At 52.7% G+C, this 25,182-nt stretch overlaps 1 protein-coding gene across 1 annotated transcript; it reads left to right on the top strand.

The window, feature by feature from the left end:
* CYS1 (cystin 1) lies at positions 1–23,859 on the top strand. Its single transcript, XM_003908266.3, has 3 exons — positions 1–511; positions 14,718–14,770; positions 21,698–23,859. The coding sequence occupies exons 1-3, from the start codon at positions 194–196 to the stop codon at positions 21,801–21,803; spliced, it is 477 nt and encodes a 158-aa protein (XP_003908315.1). The 5' UTR covers positions 1–193; the 3' UTR covers positions 21,804–23,859.
* The last annotated feature ends 1,323 nt before the right edge of the window (positions 23,860–25,182 follow it).

Below are 25,182 nucleotides of genomic sequence, written 5' to 3'. Positions count from 1 at the left end.
CTCGCCCGCCCCTCCCCAGGCTCGGGTTCGCACCCCCGCCTCGGCGCCCTAGCCCCTGGCCGCGGCCGCTTCCCGGGCCTCGCCCCGCGCCTACCCCTGCAGCCCGCCCCGGCCGCGCCCCCCAGCGTCCCCGCCCCCGGCCGCGCCCCCTCACCGGGGCCTGCTCGGCGGTCCCGGAGGCGGCGGGCGCGCCATGGGCAGCGGCAGCAGCCGGAGCGGCCGAACCCTGAGGCGGCGGCGCAGCCCCGAGAGCCTCCCCGCGGGGCCGGGAGCTGCTGCCCTGGAGGGCGGGACCGGGAGGCGGATGCCGGTGGCGGCGGCCGAGGCCCCGGGGGCAGCGGCGGAGGAGGCGTCCGGCCGCGACCCCAGCCCCGTGGCGCCCCCCGACGGCAGGGACGAGACGCTGCGCCTTCTGGACCAGCTGCTGGCCGAGTCGGCGGCCTGGGGCCCCCCGGAGCCCGCTCCGCGCCGCCCAGCCCGGCCCCGACCCACGGCGGTCGCGGGGAGCGCGGTGAGTGTGGGAGCCGCAGGGCCTCGGGGGACGGCAGGGACCCCACTCGCCGACCGCGCGTCCCCGCCCCAGCCCTGGGCGCCGGTCGCGCTTCGTCCCCTTCCAACCTCCGACCTGCGTGTCCCCAGCCGCCCCGGCCTCCCGGTCCCAGGGCCCCCGGGTTTCCTCCCTCTCTGCCCCGTCTCCGGGTCTGTGTCCAGGCCTGGGGGCGATCACGCTGGGAGCGGTCGGGGAAGGACACCCCTAGGCGCAGCGCGCCGGGCTCCCGGCTCCCCTCGGGCCTGCGCCCCCACCTGGCCTTCCCGGGCCGCCCTGGAAAGGGGCGCCGGGGGTGGTGGCACAGCCGCCAGACGGTGGCTCAGAAGCGCCCTGCCGCGCCCACCGGTCTGGATCCTCGCCTTGCTGGGAAGGCAATTCTCGTGTTACTGCTGTTTTTAAGATGCTGCAGAATCTCTTTTGCGCTTCCTATTCTCTCTCCCTGAATACTCGTAATAACAGTCCTGCTGTTCTTAAAAAAACAATAAAACGAGCACTCTGGTTTGGCAACCGTCTTCGCTCCAGCAGAGCTGAATGAACAAGATCTTTAACAGCCGCTCCCGGGCTCGGGGAGGATGCCAAGGGCCGCGTCCTCTTTCCTGGGGTCCCTGGGAGGCTTTGCTTAGCAGCCGCTGGGGGCCGAGGGAGATGCCTTCCTGGGCGGCCAACCCACTGTGGAACCCTGGAAAGGCCCCAGGGAGGGTGGGGGAGAGGGACAGCCCCAGGCGACAGTGCACAGAGCTCTCTCCCTCCGGCCCTGGTTCCCTGCTACCCTCCCTTGGGTCTTTAAAAAGGAAAAGCGAGCTGCAGTGAGTAGGGCTGAATTATATAACAAGATTCCTTTAATACCACATCAGCCTGCTGTTATATAACACTGACTGGCCAAGTAGCTGAGAAATTTGGGGGGAATTCACACACAGCAAGGAGGCAGTTACTTTTAGTGTTCATTTTCAAGTGCTTTGGAAACTCAGAGGTGAAAATGAGGGGCAAATAAAGAGTGGATGTTGTGCGCTCTGATTTGCTGATATTCATCATGGTGACTGCTCGTTCTTTAAGTCACTTTCCAGCTATCCTTTGAGCACCGATCCCGCTATGGGCGCTAGGGATGAGGCCACACGGCGTAGCCCTTGCCCTAAAGTCTGCAGCTCAATGGGGGAAAGTAGAAAGCAGGGCGATGAGAGATATGTATCCAGAGGCCACAGGAGAAAGAGGCTAATCCCAAGGGAGGCAGGGAGGCATTCCCGAAGGGATGAATTTGGAAGTTGTCCTGAAACTGGAAGGGTCTGTGGATGTGATCCAGGCAGCAAGTTCTGTGCAGAGAGAACCTCATGCCTAATATCACTGGTGGCTGGGCCAGCTGGTACCCGGGCATGGGTCAGAGAGGTCTTAAGAGAATATGCCAGGCTGCAGTGCGCCATGCCAAGGCTATTCCACGTTAGCGAGTTTGGATTACTATGAAAGCTCTGGGTATCTGAAAGGTAAGGATTGTGACAGTCTGTGTTTTAGAAAGGTCACACCGACAACTGTGGGGAGGATAAACTGAACAGAGTCAGACTAGGGATAACATGACCACCTGTGTGTGGGGGTGGGGGAGTCTGCAATGGTCCAGGTGGCTGAGTCCTGAACCGAGGCAGTGGCGGTGAGAAACTTGCAGAGGAGACGGTTTCAGGAAGTATTGAGGAGGTCAGCCAGCTGCAGTTGCCCTTCTGGGTGTGAACTGTGTGTATCTTTTTTTTTTTTTTTGGAAAGGAGTTTTACTCTGTTGCCCAGGCTAGAGTCCAGTGGTGTGATCCCAGCTCTCTGCAACCTGTGACTCTCAGGTTCAAGCGATTCTCGTGCCTCAGCCTCCTGAGTGTCTGGGATTACAGATGCCCACCACCACGCCCAATTTTTGTATTTTGAGTAGAGACGGGGTTTTGCCATGTTGGCCAGGTTGGTTTTGAACTCCTGACCTCAGGTGACCCGCCCACCTTGGTCTCCGAAAGTGCTGGGATTGCAGGCGTGAGCCACCTCACCCAGCCGACTGTATGTATTTTCTGCACCATAAATGTTTCTTGATTGAATGAATGAATCCTAGAATCACAGATTACTCGAGGTGTAAGGGAGCCCTTGGGTCCAATTCATTATTTTCAGATAATGCCTACATACTACAGATGTGCGCCACTACACCCAGCTAATTTTTGTATTTTTAGCAGAAACGGGTTTCACCATGTTGCCCAGGCTGGTCTTGAACTCCTGACCTCAGGTGATTCACCACCCCCCCCCCACTTGGCCTCCCAAAGTGCTGGGATTACAGGTGTGAGCCACTGTACCCAGCCAATAACTACTTTTAGTTTCTTTAGGAAGAAAGGAGGAAAGGAAACCTTTTATAGCTTCATAACTATCTAGCATTTTGGAGGAGAGACATATTCTTCATAAGAAAACATCAAACTTGAGTGACAGTTATTCTTTTAAGCACTCACATTTAAAAATTTTAACCACTGTTGACTGGGAATGTCTTAGGGACTGTCTGTTTATCCCCGAATCATCATTCTCAATATTATGTTTTGTTTTGTTTTTGTTTTTTGAGACAGAGTCTCGCTGGAGTGAAGAAATGGGGAGTGAAGTGGCAGGCACAGAAGCTGGGGTTGTGCTGGGGGAGGGGAGCTTCTGTAGTCATCCAAGTGAGATGTGGGGTCGTTTGGACCAGGTTGGCAGGTGGTAGTGAGGGGTGGTTGGCTTATGGACTTACTAGTGGGGTGACTGGGATGTGTGAGGAAGAAAGGAATCGAAGGTGACCCCAAAGTTCTTGGCCGGAGCAGCTGGAGGGATGTAGTTGCCATGAACAGACACAGAAAATGTGGAAGGGGCAGGTTTGGGGTGTCATTAACCAGGAAGTTGGTTTTCAGTATGTTAAATTTGAGATGCCTGTCAGACAACCAAACAGAGATTTCAACTGAGTAGATCTTTGTAAGAGTTTAGCAGTCAGGGGAGAGGTCAGGTTTGGAGTTCATTTAGGAGCCATTAGAACATGGGAGGATTTAAACCCATGAGATTAGATGGGATCACCAGTGACGATGCTGCCAGCATGTGCTTAGGAAGCATGGATGGGCACCGGGCTCTGTCCTGGGAGCTTCATGTATGTGAACTAACGTGGGGCGAGGCCAGGGGTTGAGCACGCTGTTCACAGGTTGAGGAGATAAGGGCATCCTAAAGAACAGCCAGTGAAGGGGAGAAAACCAAGAGAACGCAGCATCCGGAAGCCAAGGGAGGAAGGTGCTTAGGACGGAGGGCGGGCTCAGCTACTGGAAGTGCTGCTTGGTGGGATACATGCGGAAAGCCTGAGAGCTGGTGGTCGCACTGAGCCACTCGGAGGTCTCGAGGTCCTTGGTGAGAGATGGCTCAGAGGGGCGGGAGGCGCCTTGGGCTGGAGTTCATGGAGAATAGGACACAAGGAGTGAGGCGCAGTCAGTTCTCGTAGGAAGGCTCTTTTTACAGCACAGCAGTAGTGGATGGCAGTAGGGATGGCGCTGCTGGACATGGAATTCACCAGAAAATCTTAGTCCCAGAATGGGCTGGATAAGAGGAGGTTTTGAGCATTAGATGCCCTCCTGAAATTTGAAGGAAACCTTGGAGAAGAAATTTTGGTTTGATCAAGTAGACACAGATTCAGTATTTTAATTTTAATTTAATTTTTTTTTGTTTTTGAGATGGAGTCTTGCTCTGTCGTCCAGGCTGGAGTGCAGTGGCATAATCTTGGCTCACTGCAACCTCTGCCTCCCGAGTTCAAGCAATTCTCCTGTCTCAGCATCCTGAGTAGCTGGGACTACAGGAGCACGCCACCACGCCTGGCTAATTTTCTTGTATTTTTAGTAGAGACGAAGTTTCACTATATTGGTCAGGCTGTTCTTGAACTCCTGACCTCAGGTGGTCTGCCTGCCTTGGCCTTCCAAAGTGCTGGGATTCAGCATTTTTACTAGCAGGTAGTAATTCAGACTGTTTTCCTCCCTCTACCTATAAACCTGGGTCACTCAAGATCAAGGGAAGTACGTTATCTGAGACTTTTTCTGTTTTGCAAGAAACAAATAGTGTCCTCTTCTTAGGCTGAAGGACTCTGTCATCCACCATTTTTGGGAAGGTTCCATTTGCTGTAGCCATGGAGCATCCAGATAATTCTTTCTTGCCTGTTACCCTAGCCAGGACTTTCCAGTAATCCTGGCATGCAGCTGCTATGGAACTCACAGGGTAAAGAGAGCAGTTGCAATGAGTGCCTGGTGGGACAGCAGCTCCACAGAAGGACGCCAAGTTGATGGACAACTTAATGGACTTGCAGCGAGAAAAATCACTGTCCTGAAGACGGTGACTATCTGCCTGCGTTCAAGTCTGTAGCAAAGAATACAAATTTAAGTGGCAATAAGTAATATTTCCATCGATCCAGGGGACAAGAAGAAAGGATGGTGCAGACCCCCAAAAAGCTCATACCCGTGTTGGGAAGGGGTGCGTAAATGAGTGTTTGCAAGTTTCCGTGAAAGCATGTTGCAGAGGCATGTTCCGGTACGTCTGCACACGCAGAGGCGTGGGAATCCCACCCGAGGCGGAAGTCTTCCAGTGGATCTGGTGTCTGAGTTGGTTCTGAAGGATCACTAATGTGTTCCAGCAGTTGACAAAGGGTGGAGCTTTCCATAAAGAGGAAACAATGTGTAGAAAACCCCAGAGGTCCAGAAGCGATTTTTTTTTTTTTTTTTTGAGTTGGAGTCTCACTCCGTCTTGCCCAGGCTAGAGTGCAGTGGCATAGTCTCGGCTCACTGCAACCTCCTCCTCCTGGGTTCAAGCAATTCTCCTGTCTCAGCCTCCTGAGTAGCTGGGATTACAGGCATGTGCCACCATACCTGGGTAATTTTTGTATTTTTAGTAGAGACGGGGTTTTGCCATGTTGGCCAGGCTGGTCTCGAACTCCTGACCTCAAGTGATCCACCCGCCTCAGCCTCCCAAAGTGCTGGGATTACAGGCATGAGTGACCGCACCCAGCCCAGAAGCGCTTCTGAACAGCCTGAAGTTTCTGTGCCATTCAGCTAGGCGATGTTGGAGAGCAGAAACCAACGAGACAGGTTTGGGTCCCATTTTCACAGGATTCCAGGCTAAGAGGTTGAACTGTCCTGTAGGCAGTGGGGAGCTAGGCGAAGTTTTCTGTGTTTCATTAGTTTTAAATGTTTATTTTAAAAATTAGACGAAGTAATACACAGGCACACGACGGGACATTGAAAAGATGCACTGCAAAGAAAGTTTCCCTTCCTCCTTGTTCCCCAGCTCTTTCCCCAGCTCCTCACTCCAGAGACAAGCAGCTTCTCAGTTTCTTGTGTGTCTTCCCAGCCTGTGTAATAAAAGGATACACAGTCGTGGGGGAGGTTGTACTAGGGGAGACTGCATGGGGGCAGGAGCCCAGGTAAGGGAGGAATTCAGGTAAGAGGTGGAGGAGGAGGTGAGGTGAGCCACTGAGTGTGACAAGCAAGGGAAAGCGAGTTTCTAGAAAGACTCCAAGATTCCCTGCTTGTGTGGTTGAGAAGATCAGAACGCCATTAACGAGATGGGCCTAGTTTTGTACAAGTTGAGTTTTGAGTCCTAGGTGGATGATTTCCGTAGGCTGTCCAAAATTCCTGTCAACCGCAAAAAGTGGTTGGAGCTGGAGCTGTCATTTTGTGGACATCAGCATTTGGATAGTGGCTGATGCCATACCAGAGTACAGTTGCTGAGGGAGAGCGTGTGGATGGGTGGGGAAGGATGCCAAGCCCGGAACATGGAGAACATCAAAAACTGAAGGAAGAATTGTTGTTTCTGGAGTTCTATAAAAAGAATAGGATTTGAAAATGTTAGAAGCCCAGTGCCTCGACAGCGGGGAGGAGCGGGCAGCTTCAGAGGCTCTCTCCCTTCATGGTCCCTGGCTGCTGGCTGCTGTAGGTGATTAGAAGCCTGGCTGCATCATGGTCAGGGGTACAGCCTCACGTTTCCTGCCCTGCTGAGACACCGTGGTGGCTGCTGCTGAGTACTGGGCACAGCAGGGTGTAGAAATGCCGTGGACAGGACGATGCTGGCTCATGCACTCTTTGAGAGATGCTGACCAAGAGCTCTTAGCCTTGGAGCTTTGAGTCCCATAGGACTAGGGCAGACCCTAACTAGACTCCGGGGAGGAGGGTCAGAGCAGGGGTTTGTGCACAACAGAGGCCCTTCTGCCCCTAAATGCCGTGAGCCCATTACCCCGCAGGGAAAGCAGCCCCCTGCCCAAGGCCACCCATTCCGATTCCCATCAAGCTCTGTCTCTTAATGGTAAATGGCCAGACCGCTGTCATTTCTTGATATTGCTGAAATCTCAGATGACTTGAGCTTAAGGGACCTCACGGATGGTTCAGTCCCACCTTCTTATTTACATCGGAGGACTTTGGGGCCCAGCAAGGAGTGGGAGGATGCCTGTGTGCAGGTCAGACCAACCGCAATCCACACCCTGCTAGCACGGACAAGTCTCTCAGACCCTGAGTCCAGTGACAGCCTCTTTGGGTCTCCCTTGCCTTTTTCCCTGTGGCTTTGGAAACACCTCCTTCAAGGCAAGGCCTTCCCAGTGGAGACAGGCCCTGGACTGGCAGCCCACAGCCAGGCGGGTTTCCCAGAGCCCCTTGTCGTGTCCTTGTCATGTTAGCCATGCAAGACAGGTCTCATCGCAGAGCCCACCTGCACCGCTCCCACACATCTGCACTGGTCCCCCACGCAGAGCCCACGTGTACCACCCTCCCACGCAGAGCCCACCTGTACCGCTCTCCCTCAGAGCCCACCTGTACCACTCCCACACACAGCTAGCCTGTACGGCCCCCTGCCCCATGCAGAGCCCACCTGCACTGGTCCCACACATCTGCACTGCTCCCCTGCGCAGACTCCACCTGCACCATCCCCCCAACGCAGAGTCCACCCACACCACTCTCCCACTCAGAGCCTGCCTACACTGCTCCCCGACGCAGACCCCACCTGCACTGCTCAGCTTCTGTTGCCTGCAAAGCCCTGCAGTGGAGCTTTGGGAGGGCACTGGGACCTTGGCCTCTGTGTGGGGAGTACAGTGCCCTCTGTTGGTGAGCAACAGAATGCGACTAGCAAAATTGTGAAAGCTGAGTCAGGTCCAGGAGAGCCCTTGTAGGAGCTTCTCTACTGTACATGTTCAAGTTTCCTTAAGAAAACATAGAAAAGCCAAACAAACCAAACCTGGGCTTCAAAGAAGGATAATTCTTAAAGAAGAAGGGGGAAGTGTATCCATATGATGGAATAAAAGGAATGGAATTGTTCTGTCAATTACACATACAACTGGTATGTGTGCATACGTACATAGAAAGCTGCTAAAAATTAAGAGTCAATGGAAGAACTCTTTCAGGAGAAGGAATCCACTGCATATTTTATTTTTGGTAAATATGCAGTGGATTTTCTAAAAAGTAACCTTTGGGCCAGGCATGGTGGCTCACACCTGTAATCCCAGCACTTTGGGAGGCCGAGGCAGGCGGATCACCTGAGGTCAAGAGCTCGAGACCAGCCTGGCCGACATGGTGAAGCCCCATCGCTACTAAAACTACAAAATTAGTAAGGTGTGGTGGCGCAGATGCCTGTAATCCCAGCTACTCGGGAGGCTGAGGCAAGAGAATCGCTTGAACCCAGGAGGTAGAAGTTGCAGTGAGCCAAGATTGTGCCATTGCACTCTAGCCTGGGCAACAAGAGCGAAACTCCATCTCAAAAAAAAAAATAATAATAACCTTTGAAACTTTAATTTTCACAAAAACTTTGGTTTTAAGAGTCAAAGACTTTAAGAGATGATCTTATTCGGTTCTTTCTCATACATTTTCTGCTTCTTGTTTAGCTGTGGTTGGTCTTTCCAAAGCCCCCCTAGAATCTCGAGGGATGACACCCCTCGCGCGTACACAAACATACACATACAAACACGTGCACTTGCACACTCGACCTGAGCTCAGCCCAGTTCCCAGGGTCCCAGTCCAGGTGCCGCCGGCTCCCCATGTCCAGGTGTCTCAGTGACCTGCAGGTGGAGGCAACCCCATGGAGGAGCCCGTGTCTGCAGGAGGCTGGAGCCACCAACTGGGGCTGCTGTGTCTTCGTTTTTCATACCAGCTCCCCCTCGCTGCTTCAGCAAGCTTGTGTGTTCTGGGAGTCTGATGCTTTTTCCATCTGAGAAAGTCAAGTTAAAGGCTTAAATAAATTGGCCAGATAAACGGCCACACAATAAAAACTCAGGCACAGAGAAAAACACAGGTGAAAACGACAGAAACAGCAAGCCTGAGCCATCAGGGAAATTGCTTCCTCCTGCACCCACGCTGGGGGGCCGTTCATGCATTGGATGGCATGCCATCCTTAAGGCTGCCCTGAGGCTGCAGTGTCTTCTTGTTAGTAGTGAGCAGTGCAAAGTCAGGTCCCTACGCCAGGCATTCCAAGCCCCGTGCTGCAAGGGTCCCGCCACCATTTCAGAAGGGCAGCAGCAGGCAGCTCAGTGTCCACCCTGACAGGCCCTGGGCTTGGCTGGGTGTCCTGCCTTAGCTTTAAGAGGTTCTCAGAGCCAGGCGCGGTGGCTCACGCCTGTAATCCCAGCACTTTGGGAAGCTAAGGCGGGTAGATGGCCTGAGGTCAGGAGTTCGAGACTAGCCTGACCAACGTGGTGAAACCCTGTCTCTACTAAAAATACAAAAAAATAGCTGGGCGTGGTGGCAGGCACCTGTAATCCCAGCTACTCAGGAGACTGAGGCAGGAGAATCGCTTGACCCCAGGAGGCAGAGGTTACAGTGAGCCAAGATCATGCCACTGCACTTCAGCCTGGGTGACAGAGCAAGACTCCATCTCAAAACAAAACAAACAAAAAAAGGTTCTTTAAGGCGGGTGGATGGCCTGAGGTCAGGAGTTCAAGACCAGCCTGGCCAACATGGCGAAACCCCACCTCTACTAAAAATAGGAAAATTAACCAGGCTTGGTGGCACACACCTGTAATCCCAGCTACTCTGGAGGCTGAGGCAGGAAAATCGCTTGAAACCTGGAGGCAGAAGTTGCAGTGAGCTGAGATCACGCCACTGCACTCCAGCCTGGATGACAGAGCAAGACTCCATCTCAAAACAAGTAAAAAATTAAAGAGGTTCTCCATCTCAACCCATTTACACAACATCATGGGGAGTGCACGATAGAGGTCAGGGCAAAGCCACACCTGTCAGAGGGTACTGGGCTGGGCTGGGAGAGGAGGGCACCCTGGGAGCTCCTTGGCGTTGAACCAAGTACACCAAGGCCTGGAAGGTGAGGAGAGGGGAGCGTGAAGACGCTGCTGTTGCGATCTCTTCTCACCCTTGCACTCCCCCTCCTCACCTGCTGAGCATTCACAGTGACCCTAGATATAGAAGTGTGTGACTTCAGGGTGTGTGTTTGGCCTTTATCTTGAAGTCTTTTTTTTTTTTTTGAGACGAGTTCCTTATTTTCCTGTGTCACCTTTAGCCAGGCGTGCATTTTATCTCGGCTCACTGCAAGCTCCGCCACCTCCTGGGTTCTCACGCTTGCCTTCCTGCCAGCCTCCCCGAAAGGTGCCACCACAGGCTCTCACGCACCGCTAATTTTGTGTGTGTGTTTTAGCAGGAGAGTTTCGCAACGTGTTGGCCAGGATGGTATCCCACTTCCCCGGGACCTTGACACCATGCTCACTTCGGCCTCCCGTGGTGGCAGGGGATTAAGCAGGCGGAGCCACCTGGCCTGGCCGCATTTTGAATTCTAACAGGGGACATGAGCTGTTGGATCACCCAGCCTCTGTCTGGCTTCAGTGACAGGCATCTCACCGCCTCCTGGGGCAGCCTCTCCCTCACAGGCAGCTCCAACTTAGCCCTCTGTGTTGAAAACAACCCACCTCCCTGTAGTGCAGACACACTGAGCCCCTGGGACAGGCAGAAGTGTGGCCCATTTACACATGAGCTTTTCAGATATTTGGGGCAGCTACTCTGATCACTCAATTTATGTCATGGAAACTTTGGACTTTGACAGGTTGCTTTCTGGTCTTATTACACATTATCCGGAAGTTTCCACTGCCTTGCATTCCTAGGTTAATTCCATTAGGCTCATGAAACCTGTATCTTCTATGATTTAAAAAAAAAATTTTTTTAAATAGTTTTTTCGGCCAGGTGCAGTGGCTCATGCCTGTAATCCCAGCACTTTGGGAGGCGGAGGTGGGTGGATCACAAGTTCAAGAGATCGAGACCATCCTGGCCAACATTGTGAAACCCCGTCTCTACTAAAAATACAAATACTGGCTGGGCGTGGTGGCAAGCACCTGTAGTCCCAGCTACTTGTGTGGCTGAGGCAGGAGAATCGCTTGAACTCGGGAGGCTGAGGTTGTAGTCAGTCAGGATCGCGCCACTGCATTCCAGCTTGGTGACAGAGCAAGACTCCATCTCAAACAAAAACAACAACAACAAAATAAAAATAATTTTTTTTTTCTCCAGAAAGGGTAATAGAAGATAAACTCTAAGTCTTTGTATATCTGAAAAGTTGGTCATTTTCGTCTCGATCTCCCGACCTCGTGATCTGCCCGCCTCGGGTCACCCAGGCTGGAGTGCAGTGGCGCAATCTCACGTCACTGCAAGCTCTGCCTCCTGGGTTCATGTCATTCTGCCTCAGCCTCCCAAGTAGCTGGGACTACAGGCACCCACCACCACGCCCGGCTAATTTTTTGTATTTTTAGTAGAGATGGGGTTTCACTGTGTTAGCCAGGATGGTCTCGATCACCTGACCTCGTGATCCACCCATCTCGGCCTCCCAAAGTGCTGGGATTATAGGCATGAGCCAGCGCGCCTGGCCATCTTCATTTTCTTAATACCTGATTAATAGTTTATTTGGAATTAAAATTCCGTGTTCAAAACAGCTTTCCCTTATACCTTTGCAGCCATTATAACAGTGGCTTCCAGCGTCACTGATGAGCAGGTGAGGCCACCTGACTCTTGGTTTCTTGTAGGTGGCCCGTCTCCGCCTGCTCATCCCTTCCTGGAGACTTCTATTTATTTAATTTTTAAAAATTAAAAACAAAATTTTTTTTGAGACAGAGTCTCGCTCTGTCACCCAGACTGGAGTGCGGTGGTGCAGTCTCAGCTCACTGCAACCTCTTCTTCCTGGGTTCAAGCAATTCTCCTGTCTCAGCCTCCCCAGTAGCTGGGATAAGAGGTGCCCGCCACCATGCCCTATTAATTTTTGTGTTTTTAGTAGAGACAGGGTTTCACCATGTTGGCCAGGCTGGTCTGGAACTCCTGACCTCAGGTGATCGACCTGCCTCGGCCTCCCAAAGTGCTGGGATTACAGGTGTCACCCACTGCGTCTAACTGGGTCATCTTGATTATTCTTTCATGCGCCCTCCCCCTCTAAATGTCTGTGAGTCCTTTTACAACCATTTATATTTATGAACCAAAAACTGGTTGACTAGCACATACAGCTGGAGTGGGTTTCTTTGTAGTCGTGTATACCCATTTACCCAAAAGTTTTTTCCTTTGAACAGAAAGATCTTGCAAGCTCTAAGAAGTTGTAAGCTCAACCCAGGCACCTCTTATGTTTGCAGCCTAAATTCTCATCACCTGGATGGTCCAAAATACTTCAAAGTCTAGATTTAATTTAAAGTGGTTTCAGACTAGGGATGCCTGCTATGTGCCTGGCAAAAGCAAATGCATCCCCTCTCTGGAGGAAGGCCTCTTAGGCCTCAAAGAATACCCACAGGGAATTTTTCAAGGATGACAAGCTGCAAATGACAAAAAATAACCAACTCCCCAAAGAACCAAGTGAAGACTTAGAAGAAACAATAAACAAAAATATACCAACGAAGAGCTCAGTTACTAAGATCACCAGACACAAATTAGAATCAACTGCGTTTATTATGTTTAAAGAAAATACCTGCAAAGGACAAGGACTATAGAAAGTGACCTAGAAGATCTGAAAAAGAACCCAATAGGACATCTGGAAATGGAAAATATAATAAGCAAAATGAAAGATATCAATGGTATGGGTTTAACAGGTTAGACAGAGATGAAGAGAGGATCAGTGAGATGGAGAGAGGGAGATAGAAATGACCCAGAACACAACGTAGAGAAACAGGACCTGATAAAAGATAGCTGGAGAAGAAACTACAGCAAATAATCATATTCGGTCATGATGTGACGGAAACTTTTTCTTTCAATAAAGGATTAAGATGGAGGTGACTGTCATCATCACTTCTTTTCACTGTGCTACTGGGGGTGGAGGTCCCAGCCAGTGCAGAGAGGTTAGGGAAAAAATGCAGAAGGACCAGAAAGGGAAAAATCAAATGGTCATTATTTCCAGATCATGTGAATGGGAAGTAAGAAAATTCAAAGGAATCCATAAATTACTAGAACTAATAAGAGAGTTCAGTCAGACTGCTAAGCACAAGATAAATTCACATATCGCTGGCCAGGCCCAGTGGCTCATGCCTGTAATCCCAGCACTTTGGGAGGCTGAGATGGGAGGATCGTTTGAGTTCAGGAGTTTAAGACCAGCCAGGGCAACACAGTGAGACCCCATCTCTACAACAAATGAAAAATTAGCTGTTCATGGTGGCACGAGCCTGTAGTCCCAGCTACACGAGAGGCTGAAATGGGAGGGTTGCTCGAGCCTGGGAGGTGGAGGCTGCAGTGAACTATGATCAGGCCACTGCACTCCAGTCTGGGCAACAGAGCAAGACCCTGTCTCAAAAAAAAAAAAAAAGAAAAAATTTTAAAAAATGTATATATCTCAGTCATTTCCGAAGCATCAAGCAGGCAGAAGATTTTATTTTAAAAAGATAACATTACTGGCTGGGCACGGTGGCTCACGCCTCTAATCCCAGCACTTTGGGAGGCCGAGGTGGGCGGATCACCTGAGAGGTGAGGAGTTCGAGACCAGCCTGGCCAACATGGGAAAACCCCATCTCTACTAAAAATACAAAAATTAGCTGGACGTGGTGTCAGGCACCTGTAATCCCAGCTACTTGGGAGGCTGAGGCAGGAGAATCGCTTGAATCCAGGAGGCAGAGGTTGCAGTGAGCTGAGATCGCGCCATTGCACTCCTGCCTAGGCAACAAGAGCAAAACTCTGTTTCAAAAATAAATAAATAAAATAAAAAGAGATATCCATGGTATCTCTATAGGGAAAATGATAACTTCTTAGAAGACACTAAAGGAGTGCTAAATGGATAGATATTCCCTATTTATAAATTTGAAGACTCATTATTGTAAAGCTGTAAGTCCCCCTGAAATGATCTATAGTTTAATACAACCCTAGAAAAATCCCCAAGGTTTTTTTCCCCCAAATATGACAAGCGGATTATAATACATGTACAGATGGTCCCTGATTTTGATGATTCAACATAGGGTTTTTCCACTTTACAACGTTTTCTTTGGGCCGTAACCCCATGGTAAACCGAGGAGCACCTGTACATGGAAGTGCCAACAGCCAAGAATCACCGAGACTCTCTTGGAAAAAGAAAGAAGCTGGGAAGACATGCTTTAGCAGACAGCAAGACTTGCCTGATGCCAGGAATGAGACAGGGTGATTCTGGCACTGCACAGGTTGGCACGTGGACTGCTGGACCATAGAATCCACGGCAGCCACATGCTGTGTAGACACATCCTTGCCTTATGAAGAGAAAGTGCTGCAGGGGGCAGGGAGAGAGTTCTAGGCGATGTTTAGAGTGGGGTCGGGGTCGCGTGGTTACTGGAGGTGACACACGGCGTGTCCTCGTGCTAGGTGGCAGTGGGTCACATGACCCCTGGAGGTGACATACAGGGTGTATCCTTGCTAGGTGGCAGTGGGTCACATGACCCCTGGAGGTGACACACAGGGTGTGTCCTTGCTAGGTGGCAGTGCGTCACATGACCCCTGGAGGTGGGTGGCCGTCTGGGAGGCAGCGAGTCTGGCCCTGGCTCTGCCACTTGCTCTGTGCGTGAGCTTTCCAAGACACTTTCCTCTTGCAGCCTCCGTTTTCTTGCCTGTGCAATGAGTGAATGGAATTGGACAGCTCGAGAGCCTTTCCAGCTCTGAGGCTTATGGATCCTGGGTTGAAAGTCGTGGCCATTGTCTGTCCACACAAAACCAAAGCCTTAGGCAAGCCTGTTGACAATCTTTGAATGTCTCTTCGTTCCATCTTTCTCAAGGTGTCCGCAGAGCAGAGCACAGAGGGCCACCCGGGGAGCGGCAGTGTCTCTGAGTAAGTACTGGGGAGACACATCTCTCCCAGAAGCCATGGGTTCTTTTCGTTGACTCCAGCCAGCCTCAGAGCCCTCCTGTCCCCCACACTTTCCTCCAGGTCCTCACGAGGTTTCCAGAGGCAGCTTCCTCTAAATGCAAAGCCCTAGACCTCAAGGGAAGGTCCTGCCAAGGAGACTGCAGAAGGCTCACAATCTCACCACAGCTTTGCTCTTCCTCCTAAAAAAGGCCATGACCTGGATCAGACCAGGGCATGCCCAACCCATTTCCTATTTGCACCTTAACTCATTCGAAATTATTCAGGTGCCATACTGTGCGCTGTGGCCAGATCTAGGAACAAGACACAGCCTTTAAGGAACTCACAGCCCAGGGCCAGCAGTGGGCCCACCTGCAGCTCCCCGGCATGTTACCAGGGAACCATGCTGAACACCCTTGAAGGTAGCAGGCGAGGAGCCTGGTCTCATTTCCTCCTTTAAAATCCCCCAGCCCCAGCGCCCAGGCCTTGTCTGTCTGCTCCAGGGATGACTTTCCACCCCAGGCCAGTCACCCCCTTGGCTTGCTCACCTCCAACTAATGTGGTCACTGGGAGTGGGTGATTGTCAAGTAAGATTGTGGGAGTGAAAAAGGTTGGAAATGTTAACCATTGTCCTTCATTACAAATTATTTTGGGACAGGAACCCTGCTGGACTCCCTTATTTACCAGACACTGGGAGGTCCCACCCTGAGCCCCACGGCGGTGCTGAGGGGTTCTGAGGGCTGCAGTGCAGGGGCTGGGACTGAGGCCCTACCCAGGAGGGGCGTGGTCTTGGGAAATGCAGGCAGCAAGCTCCAGGGGACGTCAGAACTGGTGTTTTAACACAGCTTGAAGGGGCCAGGCCCAGTGGCTCACGTCTATAATCCCAGCACTTTGGGAGGCCTAGGCGGGCAGATCACTTGAGGTCAGGAATTCAAGAGCAGCCTGGCCAACATGGTGAAACCCTGTCTCTAGTAAAAAAATACAAAAAAAAAAAAAAAAAAAAGCCGGGCATGGTGATGTGCACCTGTAATCCCAGCTACTCTGGGGGCTAAGGCAGGAGAATCGCTTGAACCCAGGAGTTGGAGGTTGCAGTGAGACAAGATCATGCCACTTCGCTCCAGCCTGGGTGACAGAGGGAGAATCTGTCTCAGAAAAAAATAGATAAATAAATAAAAATAAAAATATAAAAATAAGATGGCTTGAAGGACGTACAGGAGTTGGCTGAGGAGAGAGGAAGGAAGGAGCCTCCTGGGACACTGTGTGGGCAGGCAGGGGAGGTAGGAGGGAATGGGGGAGGGAGGATTAAGGTGTTGGGAAGGTTTTGAATGCCGAGCAGAAAAGGCTGGCCATTGTTCCCAGTAGAAGGCTGTGGCCGGCTCTGGGCAATGTTAGAAGCCACTGCAGAGCGGGAGGTAGTAAGGATGCCCGCGCAGCTCTGCCTCTGCCCTGTCAGCAGGGACTTTAGAGTTTCCATCAGCCCAAGGAATTTAGGATTAAATCCTACCATGAACTAATTAACTATTATTTCCTCTGACTTTTACACATGCACATTCCAGGACTCCCCTCAAATTTCCGTTACTGCCACTCACCAGTGGTACTTCACTCATCCAGTATACTTTATTTACATATTTTTATATTTTTAAATTGTTTTGGGATAGAGTTTTGCTCTTGTCGTCCAGGCTGGAGTGCAATGGTACGATCTCGGCTCACTGCAGTCTCCGCCATCTGGGTTCAAGCGATTCTCCTGCCTCAGCCTCCCAAGTAGCTGGGATTACAGGCACGAGCCACCCTGCCCAGCTAATTTTTGTATTTTTTGTAGAGATGGGGTTTCGCCAAGTTGGCCAGGCTGGTCTCGAACTCCTGGCCTCAAGTGATCCGCCCGCCTTGGCCTCCCAAAGTGCTGGGATTATGGGCGTGAGCCCCCGCACCCAGCCTTTTCATTCAGTATACTTTAATGGGAGTCTCCCTGGGTGCTGCCCTGGGTGTGGGAGTGCCCAGGGCTCTCTCAGCCCCTCCAGTGCCATGCTCCTACCAGGAAGGAAACCCCAGGTCCCAGCAGGCCTGCCCCAGGGTCAGGGCTGGCAGCATCTGCCTGTACCCACTGTGCTTCTCGCTGCCCGCAGCACAGCACCTGGCTCCTGTGGCAGCCACAGACCCTGTAGGCCAGTCTCAGCCCCGCTGGCGTGCAGCTTTCGGGCACCAGTGCCTCGCCCTGTGGCTGTGACAGTGTCCTGCCCTTCAGTCTCCTCCCTCCAGTGTCACCCTCGCCCTCCCAGGCAGGGTCTTTCCAACAGTGTTTCAGGGTGGAGGTGCTAATGTCTGCCGCTGACTCTGGGATGCATCAGAAAATCAGATGAAGAAGTAAATAAGTATGTGATAAAGTAAATATACCAAGTTGAACTTAATTGTTGAATCTACAAATTTTAACTTTTCAGTATGTTTAAAATTTTTCATAATAAAATACCGAAGAATAAACCCTTCAAAGCACAGTTTAAACATCTCCCTCATACTCTATCCCCTTCCTGCTCAAACTAGTGTCCCTTCTCCCGCATGGTGCAACTTCCCAGCCCTCCTACAAGTGGCCTGTCCTGTAGTAGGTCCACGTGATATGGCCCTGCCCTGTCCCCTCTCTTCAGGCCTCATCACAGAAGGAATCAGATTTGCCTCTGGTCTCACATGTACGCCAGGCACATGGTAGCATTTCATAGACCCTTGTTGACAGGATTGTTTAATATCAGCCTGGGGCCTGTGGGCCTTGACCCCACTGCTGACCATCCTGACAATGCCAGGTCCTCCCCCGGGAGGGCCCTGCGGAAGCAGCAGAGGGGAGCAGCTATGCCAGAGGAAGTCGCTGCTTCCCTGAGCTTTTGGCTGGGCCATCCTGACCTGAAGTCTGTAAGGACAAGGTAGTGGAAGCCCAGGGGCCCATGGAGGGGACCACAGGGGTTCTAGAAACTTCTGTCTGCAGCTGCTGCTGAAATTCACCTATTGTTCATTCTGCAAATGCTCGTTGAGTGCCCAGTGTAAGCCAGGCCTTGGGCCAGACACATTGGTGTCTGAGGTGAGAGAGGTTACTCCTCCCCATTTTCCTAGTGAGTAAACTGAGATCCAAGGCAGGCTGTCCCCACGTTGCGGAGGCAGCAGATGCTAGAAAATTCTAGACCCAGCCAGGTGCAGTGGCTCACACCTGTAATCCCAGCACTTTGGGAGGCCGAGGTAGGTGGATCACCTGAGGTCAGGAGTTTGAGAGCAGCCTGACCAACAAGGTGAAACCCCATCTCTACTAAAAAAATATATAAAAATTAGTCGGGAGTGGTGGCACATGCCTGTATTCCCAGGTACTTGGGAGGCTGAGACGGGAATCCCTTGAACCCGTGATGGGGAGGTTGTAGTGAGCTGAGATCGCAGAGTGTGCCACTGTGCTCCAGCCTGGGTGACAGAGCAAAACTCCGTCTCAAAAAAAAAAAAAGAAAACGGAAAAGAAAATTCTAGACCCAATAGAATAACACAAATGTTCTTGCCTCATTTAACGTGTGGGTTTCTGAGGCCCAATTACAATGAGTTTGTTCTCTCTGCAGAAGCGTATTGGTGTCTTTCCTCGGAGTGATTCTTCTTGGAAAGGTCTTTTTCTTTTTAAGAAATGTGTGACTTTCAGCCTGGGTAACATAGGGAGACCTCGTCTCCACAAAAAATACAAAAGTTAGCCAGGTGTGGTGGCACATGCCTGGGGTCCCAGCTGCTCAGGAGACTGAGGTAGGAGGATGGCTTGAGCCTGAGAAGTGGAGGCTATTGTGAGCTGTGATCCCGCCACTGTACTTCAGCCTGGGTGACAAAGCAAGATCCTGTCAAAAAACAAACAAACAAACAAACAAAAGCATGACTTTAGGAATCCTGCTGATGGAAAACCTGACAGTGAATGAGAATTTAAACAAAGATTCATTTCTTGACTCCCTCAAGAGTGGGGAGGGAGACTTCCCAAGAATCCCTTTAAGATTAATTTTTCCCTTTTATCTGTGTTCCCCATCCAGATAGGGGGAGAAAGAGCTTACGGCCCCACCTGGCTCTCCAAGCCCCACCCGCTGCCCCATGGTGTTGGTGGAGCGTTGCCAGGCAGACAGGGCAGGGGTGGCTGTGGAGCCCAGTGGAGCCTGACTTCTCACAGGCCCTGGACTGCCTGCCGTCCTGCCCACCCCAGCCCCAGGGCTGCCCGTCAGCTTCCCACGTGCCAGTCCCTGCTCTTTCTCCCCAAGATCCCAACTACAGGGCATGTCAGGTGCTGAGTGAGACAGGATGAGTGAGGAGAATGGCTGTGTGACCCTGGGCGGCCACCTCCCTCAGGGCTCAGCTTCACATCCACAGGCAAGTGGGGGGCTGCCTGGTGAGCCCAGAGGGGCTTCTATTCCTGTGGGGGTCCCTAGGCCCAGAAGTGCTGCTTGGGGTTCCTGCTGACCAGGAGACCCTGTTGCCCTTGAGGGTGTCTGGGCATCCCTTGCCCATTCCTCTTCTTCCCAACAATCCTCAGGGGACTTGAGCCCAGGAGGATGGTGGGGAACAGGAGGGGCAGTGGCCGGGCCTCTCCTCTGTACTGGGTGCTTTGCTGGGCCCTTACTCTGTTTTTTTTTTGATTTGTTTGTTTTTTCTTTTTTGAGATAGGGTCTTGCTCTGTTGCCCAGGCTGGAGTGCAGTGGTGCAATTTCAGCTCATTGCAAACTCCACTTCCCAGGCTCAAGTGATTCTCCAACCTCAGGCTCCTGAGTAGCTGGGACTACAGGCACGTGCCACCATGTCCGACTAATTTTCATACTCTTTGTAGAGACAGGGTTTCACCATGTTGGCTAGGCTGGTCTCAAACTCCTGAGCTCCAACCCATCCACCTGCCTCGGCCTCCCAAAGTGCTGGGGATTATAGGCATGAGCTACTGCACCAGGCCAGGCATGAGCTACTGTGAAGCTAACAGCATCGCGGCGACTTCTGTTGAGTGTTTCCTTAGTGCCCAGCTCTGTGGTAGACACACCGCGGGCAGTGCCTGATCCAACCTTCAGGCTGGCCTCGTGGAGTAGCTGCTGGGTTTTATCCACAGGGGCATGAGGCCTGGTACACGCCTTGCCCACAGCCACACAGCAACTGCGTGGCTGAGCCAGGTGAGATCTGCCTGCCTCCAGATAATCTGCATTTCCACTGTGTCTCAGGGCTGCAAGGAACACGTGTTGCCTTCAGTGCCTTCGAGGACAGGCAGTGTGCCAGGAGCCCTGCAGGCGTCAACAGGGACCACACAGCTGTTTCTGCACACCGGCCGCGGGCGGTGATAATAAGTACAGTCCGTGGAGCCAGCTGGGCAATAGGGGCATGACATCTCCGGGGCATGGGAGGAGTGTGTCCCCTGGACGCCTGGAGGCCCACTGCTAGATTCCGATCCTTCCTGGGGAATGAAGTCAAGTGGTTGTGCCAGGGGCCCAGCTCTTGCCCTGAGTTCCGAGAGAGCCAGACGGGGACCCGGAGGCTGTGCTCTGAGCATCAATGGGAGTGCAACCACTCAAAGAGGGACCTTTGAGTCCATCTGGCCCAGCCCCCCAAGCTCGCAGGTGGGGAACCAGGTCGGGAAATGGGGGGCGGTTCGCCCCAGTGTCTGGCAAGTGGCAGAGCAGTTGGCGGTGTTCCCCTTGCCCAGAGTCGCTGGCTGGCCACCGGGAGGGCAGCGTCCCACACCTGGCCGTGGGCAGCTGGCCTGCCTCTCCCAGACCCTGTCAACTGCAGACCTGCACACCTCCTTCCGAGGCAGCATCTCCAGCCTGACTGAGGCTTCACACCCTGCCCTGGGCTCCAGGACTCCCTCCTGCAAAGGTCCGCACATTTCAACACAACCGTGGCAGTCCGGGGACAGTTAGCACCACCCAGGTGTCCACACAGTCCACAAGGTCTGGGAGAGCGGGACGAGCTGGCAGGGTCCAGGCTGGTGGAGCCACTTTCTGGAGCCCAGGCAGCAGGAGCAGGAGCTCTAGTCTCAGTCCCTCTCAGCTAGGCTGCCAGGTGGGTTGAGGGAGTGGCAGGATCCTGAACATGTGGATCCATAAAACGAGCAGCTCCTGTGAGACCCCAGAGGGTACAGGCACAGACCGATGTCCGCAAGCAACCAACATGACAGTAATTCCCTTTTATTTTTTATGTATTTTTTTGAGACAGAGTCTTACTTTGTCTCCCAGGCTGGAGTGCAGTGGCTCATTCTCGGCTCACTGCAACCTCCACTTCCTAGGTTCAAGCCATTCTGCCTCAGCCTCCTGAGTAGCTGGGATTATAGGCACCTACCACCCCATCTGGCTGATTTTTGTATTTTTAGTAGAGACGAGATTTTACCATGTTGGCCAGACTGGTCTCGAACTCCTGACCTCAAGTGATCTGCCCACCTCAGCCTCCCAAAGTGCTGGGATTACAGGCATGAGCCACTGTGCCTGGCCGTGATTCCCATTAAGGCTGTGGTGTGCTGGATTCTATGTCATATGTTGCCCATGCATTATCTTATGCCTCAGAACGACTCATGAATAAAGTTGTGTGCTTGAGAACAAACTCGGAGGCTCAGAGATGCACTGGCCTTGCCTGAGGTTGCCGCATGGGTGAGCCGCAGAGTTGGGATTCAAGCTCGGGTCTTCCCAGCCCAGAGCCTGCCCTCCCTCAAACAGGGCAGGTGCTGGCTTCCACTCAGCGCAAGGGCTCAGTGTTGTGGGAGATGAAGCGATCGCAGCAGAGGCCTGCTGGTGGCTGTGTGCTGGGCGAGAGAGCCACAGGGTGTCCCAGGGCAAAGGCTTTTGGTTTGTGTTTCAGGATGGGCCCACCAGGAGCCATTGTGGTGGCCAGGGGAGATGAGTGTGAAGGCACCGTCCTGCCTCCTGACAGCCCTATCCCATTTCTGGCCCACAGAGCTCCAGGCAGTAGTGGCAAGAAGCCCGAGAGGCCGGCAGCCATCTCCTACGACCACGCGGAAGAGGGGCTGATGGCGAGCATCGAGCGGGAGTACTGCCGCTGATGACAGCATGCCCCGCCAGGCCTCGGAGGCACCTGCTGGCTGGGGCACCCCCTCCTCGCCCAGAGCTCCAGCAGGAGCTGAACCACCTCCAAAACGCAGCCACTCCCGGATATTCAAAGCTGACCTTGCAAATCTACTTTCAGACCGTGCTGACCTGGGCCAGCCACTGGCGGTCATGGTTGCTGGTGGGGGCGATTAGCTGTGCAGACCCACAGGTGCGTGGGCCCGGGCCGCCGGCGCCTCCTCCCCAACACGGGGAGCCTGCCTGGTTCTCCTGGAGCCTGAAATGCGTGCGCCTCTTGGTTGTCCGCTCTCCACAGTGGGGAGGGCTCACCAGGCTTGGGTGACACAAGCGAGCCCCTCCTGGCATCCGCGCCACAACACTTCCGGAAGGTTCCGCTGTGGAAGGTACACCCGCGCTGCTCCCTCAGTCTCAGGCCCATCTCTCCAGGGGTGACCGGGTCAATTTAGAGCTTCTCAACTTTAACTCCCTAATGAGCAGCCTGGGGGTGCCGCTGACATGCAGGGCCTGAGGTTCCCTACGTCTAACCAGCTCCCAGCCAAGGCCCAAGCTCCAAAGCCCCAACTGCACTTTGACGAGCGAGAATCCCAGCTTTGATCTGCCTTGCAGTGGGAGGTAGAGCGCGTCACTGCCTCTCTGGGCCTCAGTTTCCCTCTCTGGAAAATCAGCTCTGGCAGCTCTTGGAGGCCCTTCCCAGCTCTGACAATCTGGAACTGCACAAGCCCAGGCTGCCACTACTGTTCCCCCACCCCAGGCACAGCACCGCCTTCCCTGCAGGCAGCCAGCGCCCAGGTCCCACGGGGAGAGGGTCTGCCTGACACTGGCTTTCCAGTTCTCCCTCTCACAGGCAGCCTGGCCAGTGCCTACGTACGGGGCTTTTAAATTCTCTTCCCGCCTAGGTGGAAGGTGAGAAACCACAGCAGTAAGGCAGGAAGAGCCTTGGAATGTTCCTGGTTGACAGATGGGAAAACTGACCTGCCCAGGACGCCCTGGGAACAGGGGGCAGAGCTCCGGCGAGAGGGGACTCCTGTGTGGGCGGGCAGGTCTGGAGTCTGGGCCCAGGTGCGCCCTGCTGGGGGACAGCTCCGGGGGAGAACTGCGGGGAGAACAGCGGTCTAGGGAGGCAGGAGGCAGGCGGCAGGCTCCTCCCCAGCAGCCTGGAGGGCATGAGGACAGAGGGGGAAGGAGGAAACAGCGCGGCTTCCGCTGAAACCAGTACAAGCCTGGTTATCTGGCTTGACCCGCCAACACGGAGGCCCCCCCCCCCCCACCGTTTTCTTTTTCCCCCTGAGAAGAGCTCCGCTCCCACGTCCTTAGAACACGGCAGAGCAGGAGCATCTCAGGAATCAACGCCAGCTTCTTGGCGCTGTCCCCAGACCCACAGGCCTGCTGCGGCCATTCGCAAACGGGCATTTCCTTGAACTTTTGAGAGTGCCTTTGACCAGCTGTTCGCAGCTGGGAAACTCCAAGTTTCGAAGTCGGAGCTTGGAGCGGCCCCGCAAGGGCATGGCTCAAACCCTCCGCAGAGCTGGGAGCCATTGCTCGTGCAAGCTCAACCGATTCTTTTGATATAAAGATGGAAGTCTTTATATTAAATACATCTTTTAAAATAAGTTAACATTTTATTTCTTACCACCAGATGGATAAGGCTTTGAATTTAATCATGTAAATGTTTATAATTTTATGTGATTTTGTTAAAATGGGACGCTTTCAATTGGTTTCCAAGAAAAAGATAATACCTCTGCATTTTCTGGTGGAAAACGCATGATACCCTTAATGAGATCAACGTGTTACAGGAAAAAAATTCCAAAAGTAGTTACAAGCTACATCAATGTCAAAGTAAATGCACTTCAAAGCTAAGAAGTCAAAGGAATTGTTCTCAGGTCTTTAAAAAAAATTTTCCTGAATTCAGGAAGTGTCTTCTGAACAGCAGCTAGCCAAATAAAGTGGTGTGTGTGTACTGCAGCTGCAGGTGAACTTAAAAATAATAATAATAATAATAAAAAGAACAAATAAAGCAGTGTGTACCAGCCACTGAGCCAGCCCTGTCTCTGTCCTGTGAGATGGAGGGGCTGTGTCTGGAAGTGGAGGCGTGGACGTTGCTGCAGCCTGCCGCCCGGCCGGAGTCTGTCCCGGTGCCTCCTGTGTGCGGGGTGGTGCCTCCTGTGTGCGGGGCACCGCCTCAGGCATCTTCCTGGCTGCCCCATGTTGCACCTGAGCCTCAGTGTCCTGCTCAGAACTGCGTGTGGGATTTGCTCACTGCCAGGATAGGACTGTGGCTGGAATCGAGGCAGAAAGAAAAACACCTCACAGGCAAAAATGACACGTTATTGTCTGGTAAAGTCTTAAGTGACCACAAACGTGTCTCCTGGTTTCTTTTTTTCTTTTCTTGAGACAGAGTCTCGCTCTATTGCCCAGGCTGGAGTGCAGTGGCGCAATCTCAGCTCACCGCAACCTCAGCCTCCCAGGTTCAAGCAATTCTCCTGCCTCAGCCTCCCGAGTAGCTGGGATTACAGGCATGCGCTACCACACCTAGCTAATTTTTTTGTATTTTTAGTAGAGACGGGGGTTTCACCATGTTGGCCAGGCTGGTCTCGAACTCCTGACCTTGTGATCTTCTCGCCTCTGCCTCCCAAAGTGCTGGGAATACAGGCATGAGCCACCATGCCCAGCCATGTGTCTCTGGTTTCTGCAGTATGAGAGCTCCTCGAAGATGGTGCAAAGCCCCAGGAACTGAGAAAACACTTCCATCCCCAGCTCTGAGAAATGCTGGGTGTGTTTTCTCAGGGAAGGAGCAGAGTCCTGCTGTTGCCCTCCTCCTGGCATGTGTGTTCCCAAGTCTCTCCTCGAGGGCCCGTGGGCTCCTAGCCTCACCCAGGCAGGGACCTCCTCCCTTGGCTGCTGTTGGCTCAGGCTCCCTGCACCTCCCTGAAACTGCCCTTTATAAGACACTTTCCGCTGCTGTTCCAAAGACCTAGGCCCACTTGTCCCCAAGGAATGCTACGCCCACTCACACACATTGCCCGGACACCTGCTGCTGACACTGGCGGATCCATGAGAGCATTCTCTGTTCCCAGGAGTGGAGCACGCTCGTGCACATGTGAACACATGGGACAGCGTTAAGGCTGTCGAAGAAGTGTCACCAAGCGCCCCATGGAAGAGAAAATCTGTGGCCCCCTTTTTTTTTTCTCCTTTTTCCTTCCTGGCAATAAAGAGGCAGGAGAAAAGTCTTGTCAGTTGCCACGAGGAGGATAATCACACTTGCAGTTCTAATACTTCCCTCTAGGAAGCGGCTCCGTAATCAGATCTTTTGTGTGGTGAGGGTCTGGTCCCCCTAGGGACAAATCAGACCTCCGG

This window comes from Papio anubis, chromosome 14, assembly GCF_008728515.1.
Source record: "Papio anubis isolate 15944 chromosome 14, Panubis1.0, whole genome shotgun sequence".
Taxonomy (NCBI): Eukaryota; Metazoa; Chordata; class Mammalia; order Primates; family Cercopithecidae; genus Papio; species Papio anubis.
Note: the sequence above shows the minus strand (reverse complement) of the source record. Positions and strands in the feature narration are given on the sequence as shown.

Bases quoted from the DNA above. Each gene is read 5' to 3' on its own strand.
- CYS1 (XM_003908266.3), top strand. From the start codon at position 194: ATGGGCAGCGGCAGCAGCCGGAGCGGCCGAACCCTGAGGCGGCGGCGC. The intron at 512-14,717 runs GTGAGTGTGGGA...ATCTTTCTCAAG, and splicing joins CGGCGGTCGCGGGGAGCGCG to GTGTCCGCAGAGCAGAGCAC. The intron at 14,771-21,697 runs GTAAGTACTGGG...TCTGGCCCACAG, and splicing joins GGGAGCGGCAGTGTCTCTGA to AGCTCCAGGCAGTAGTGGCA.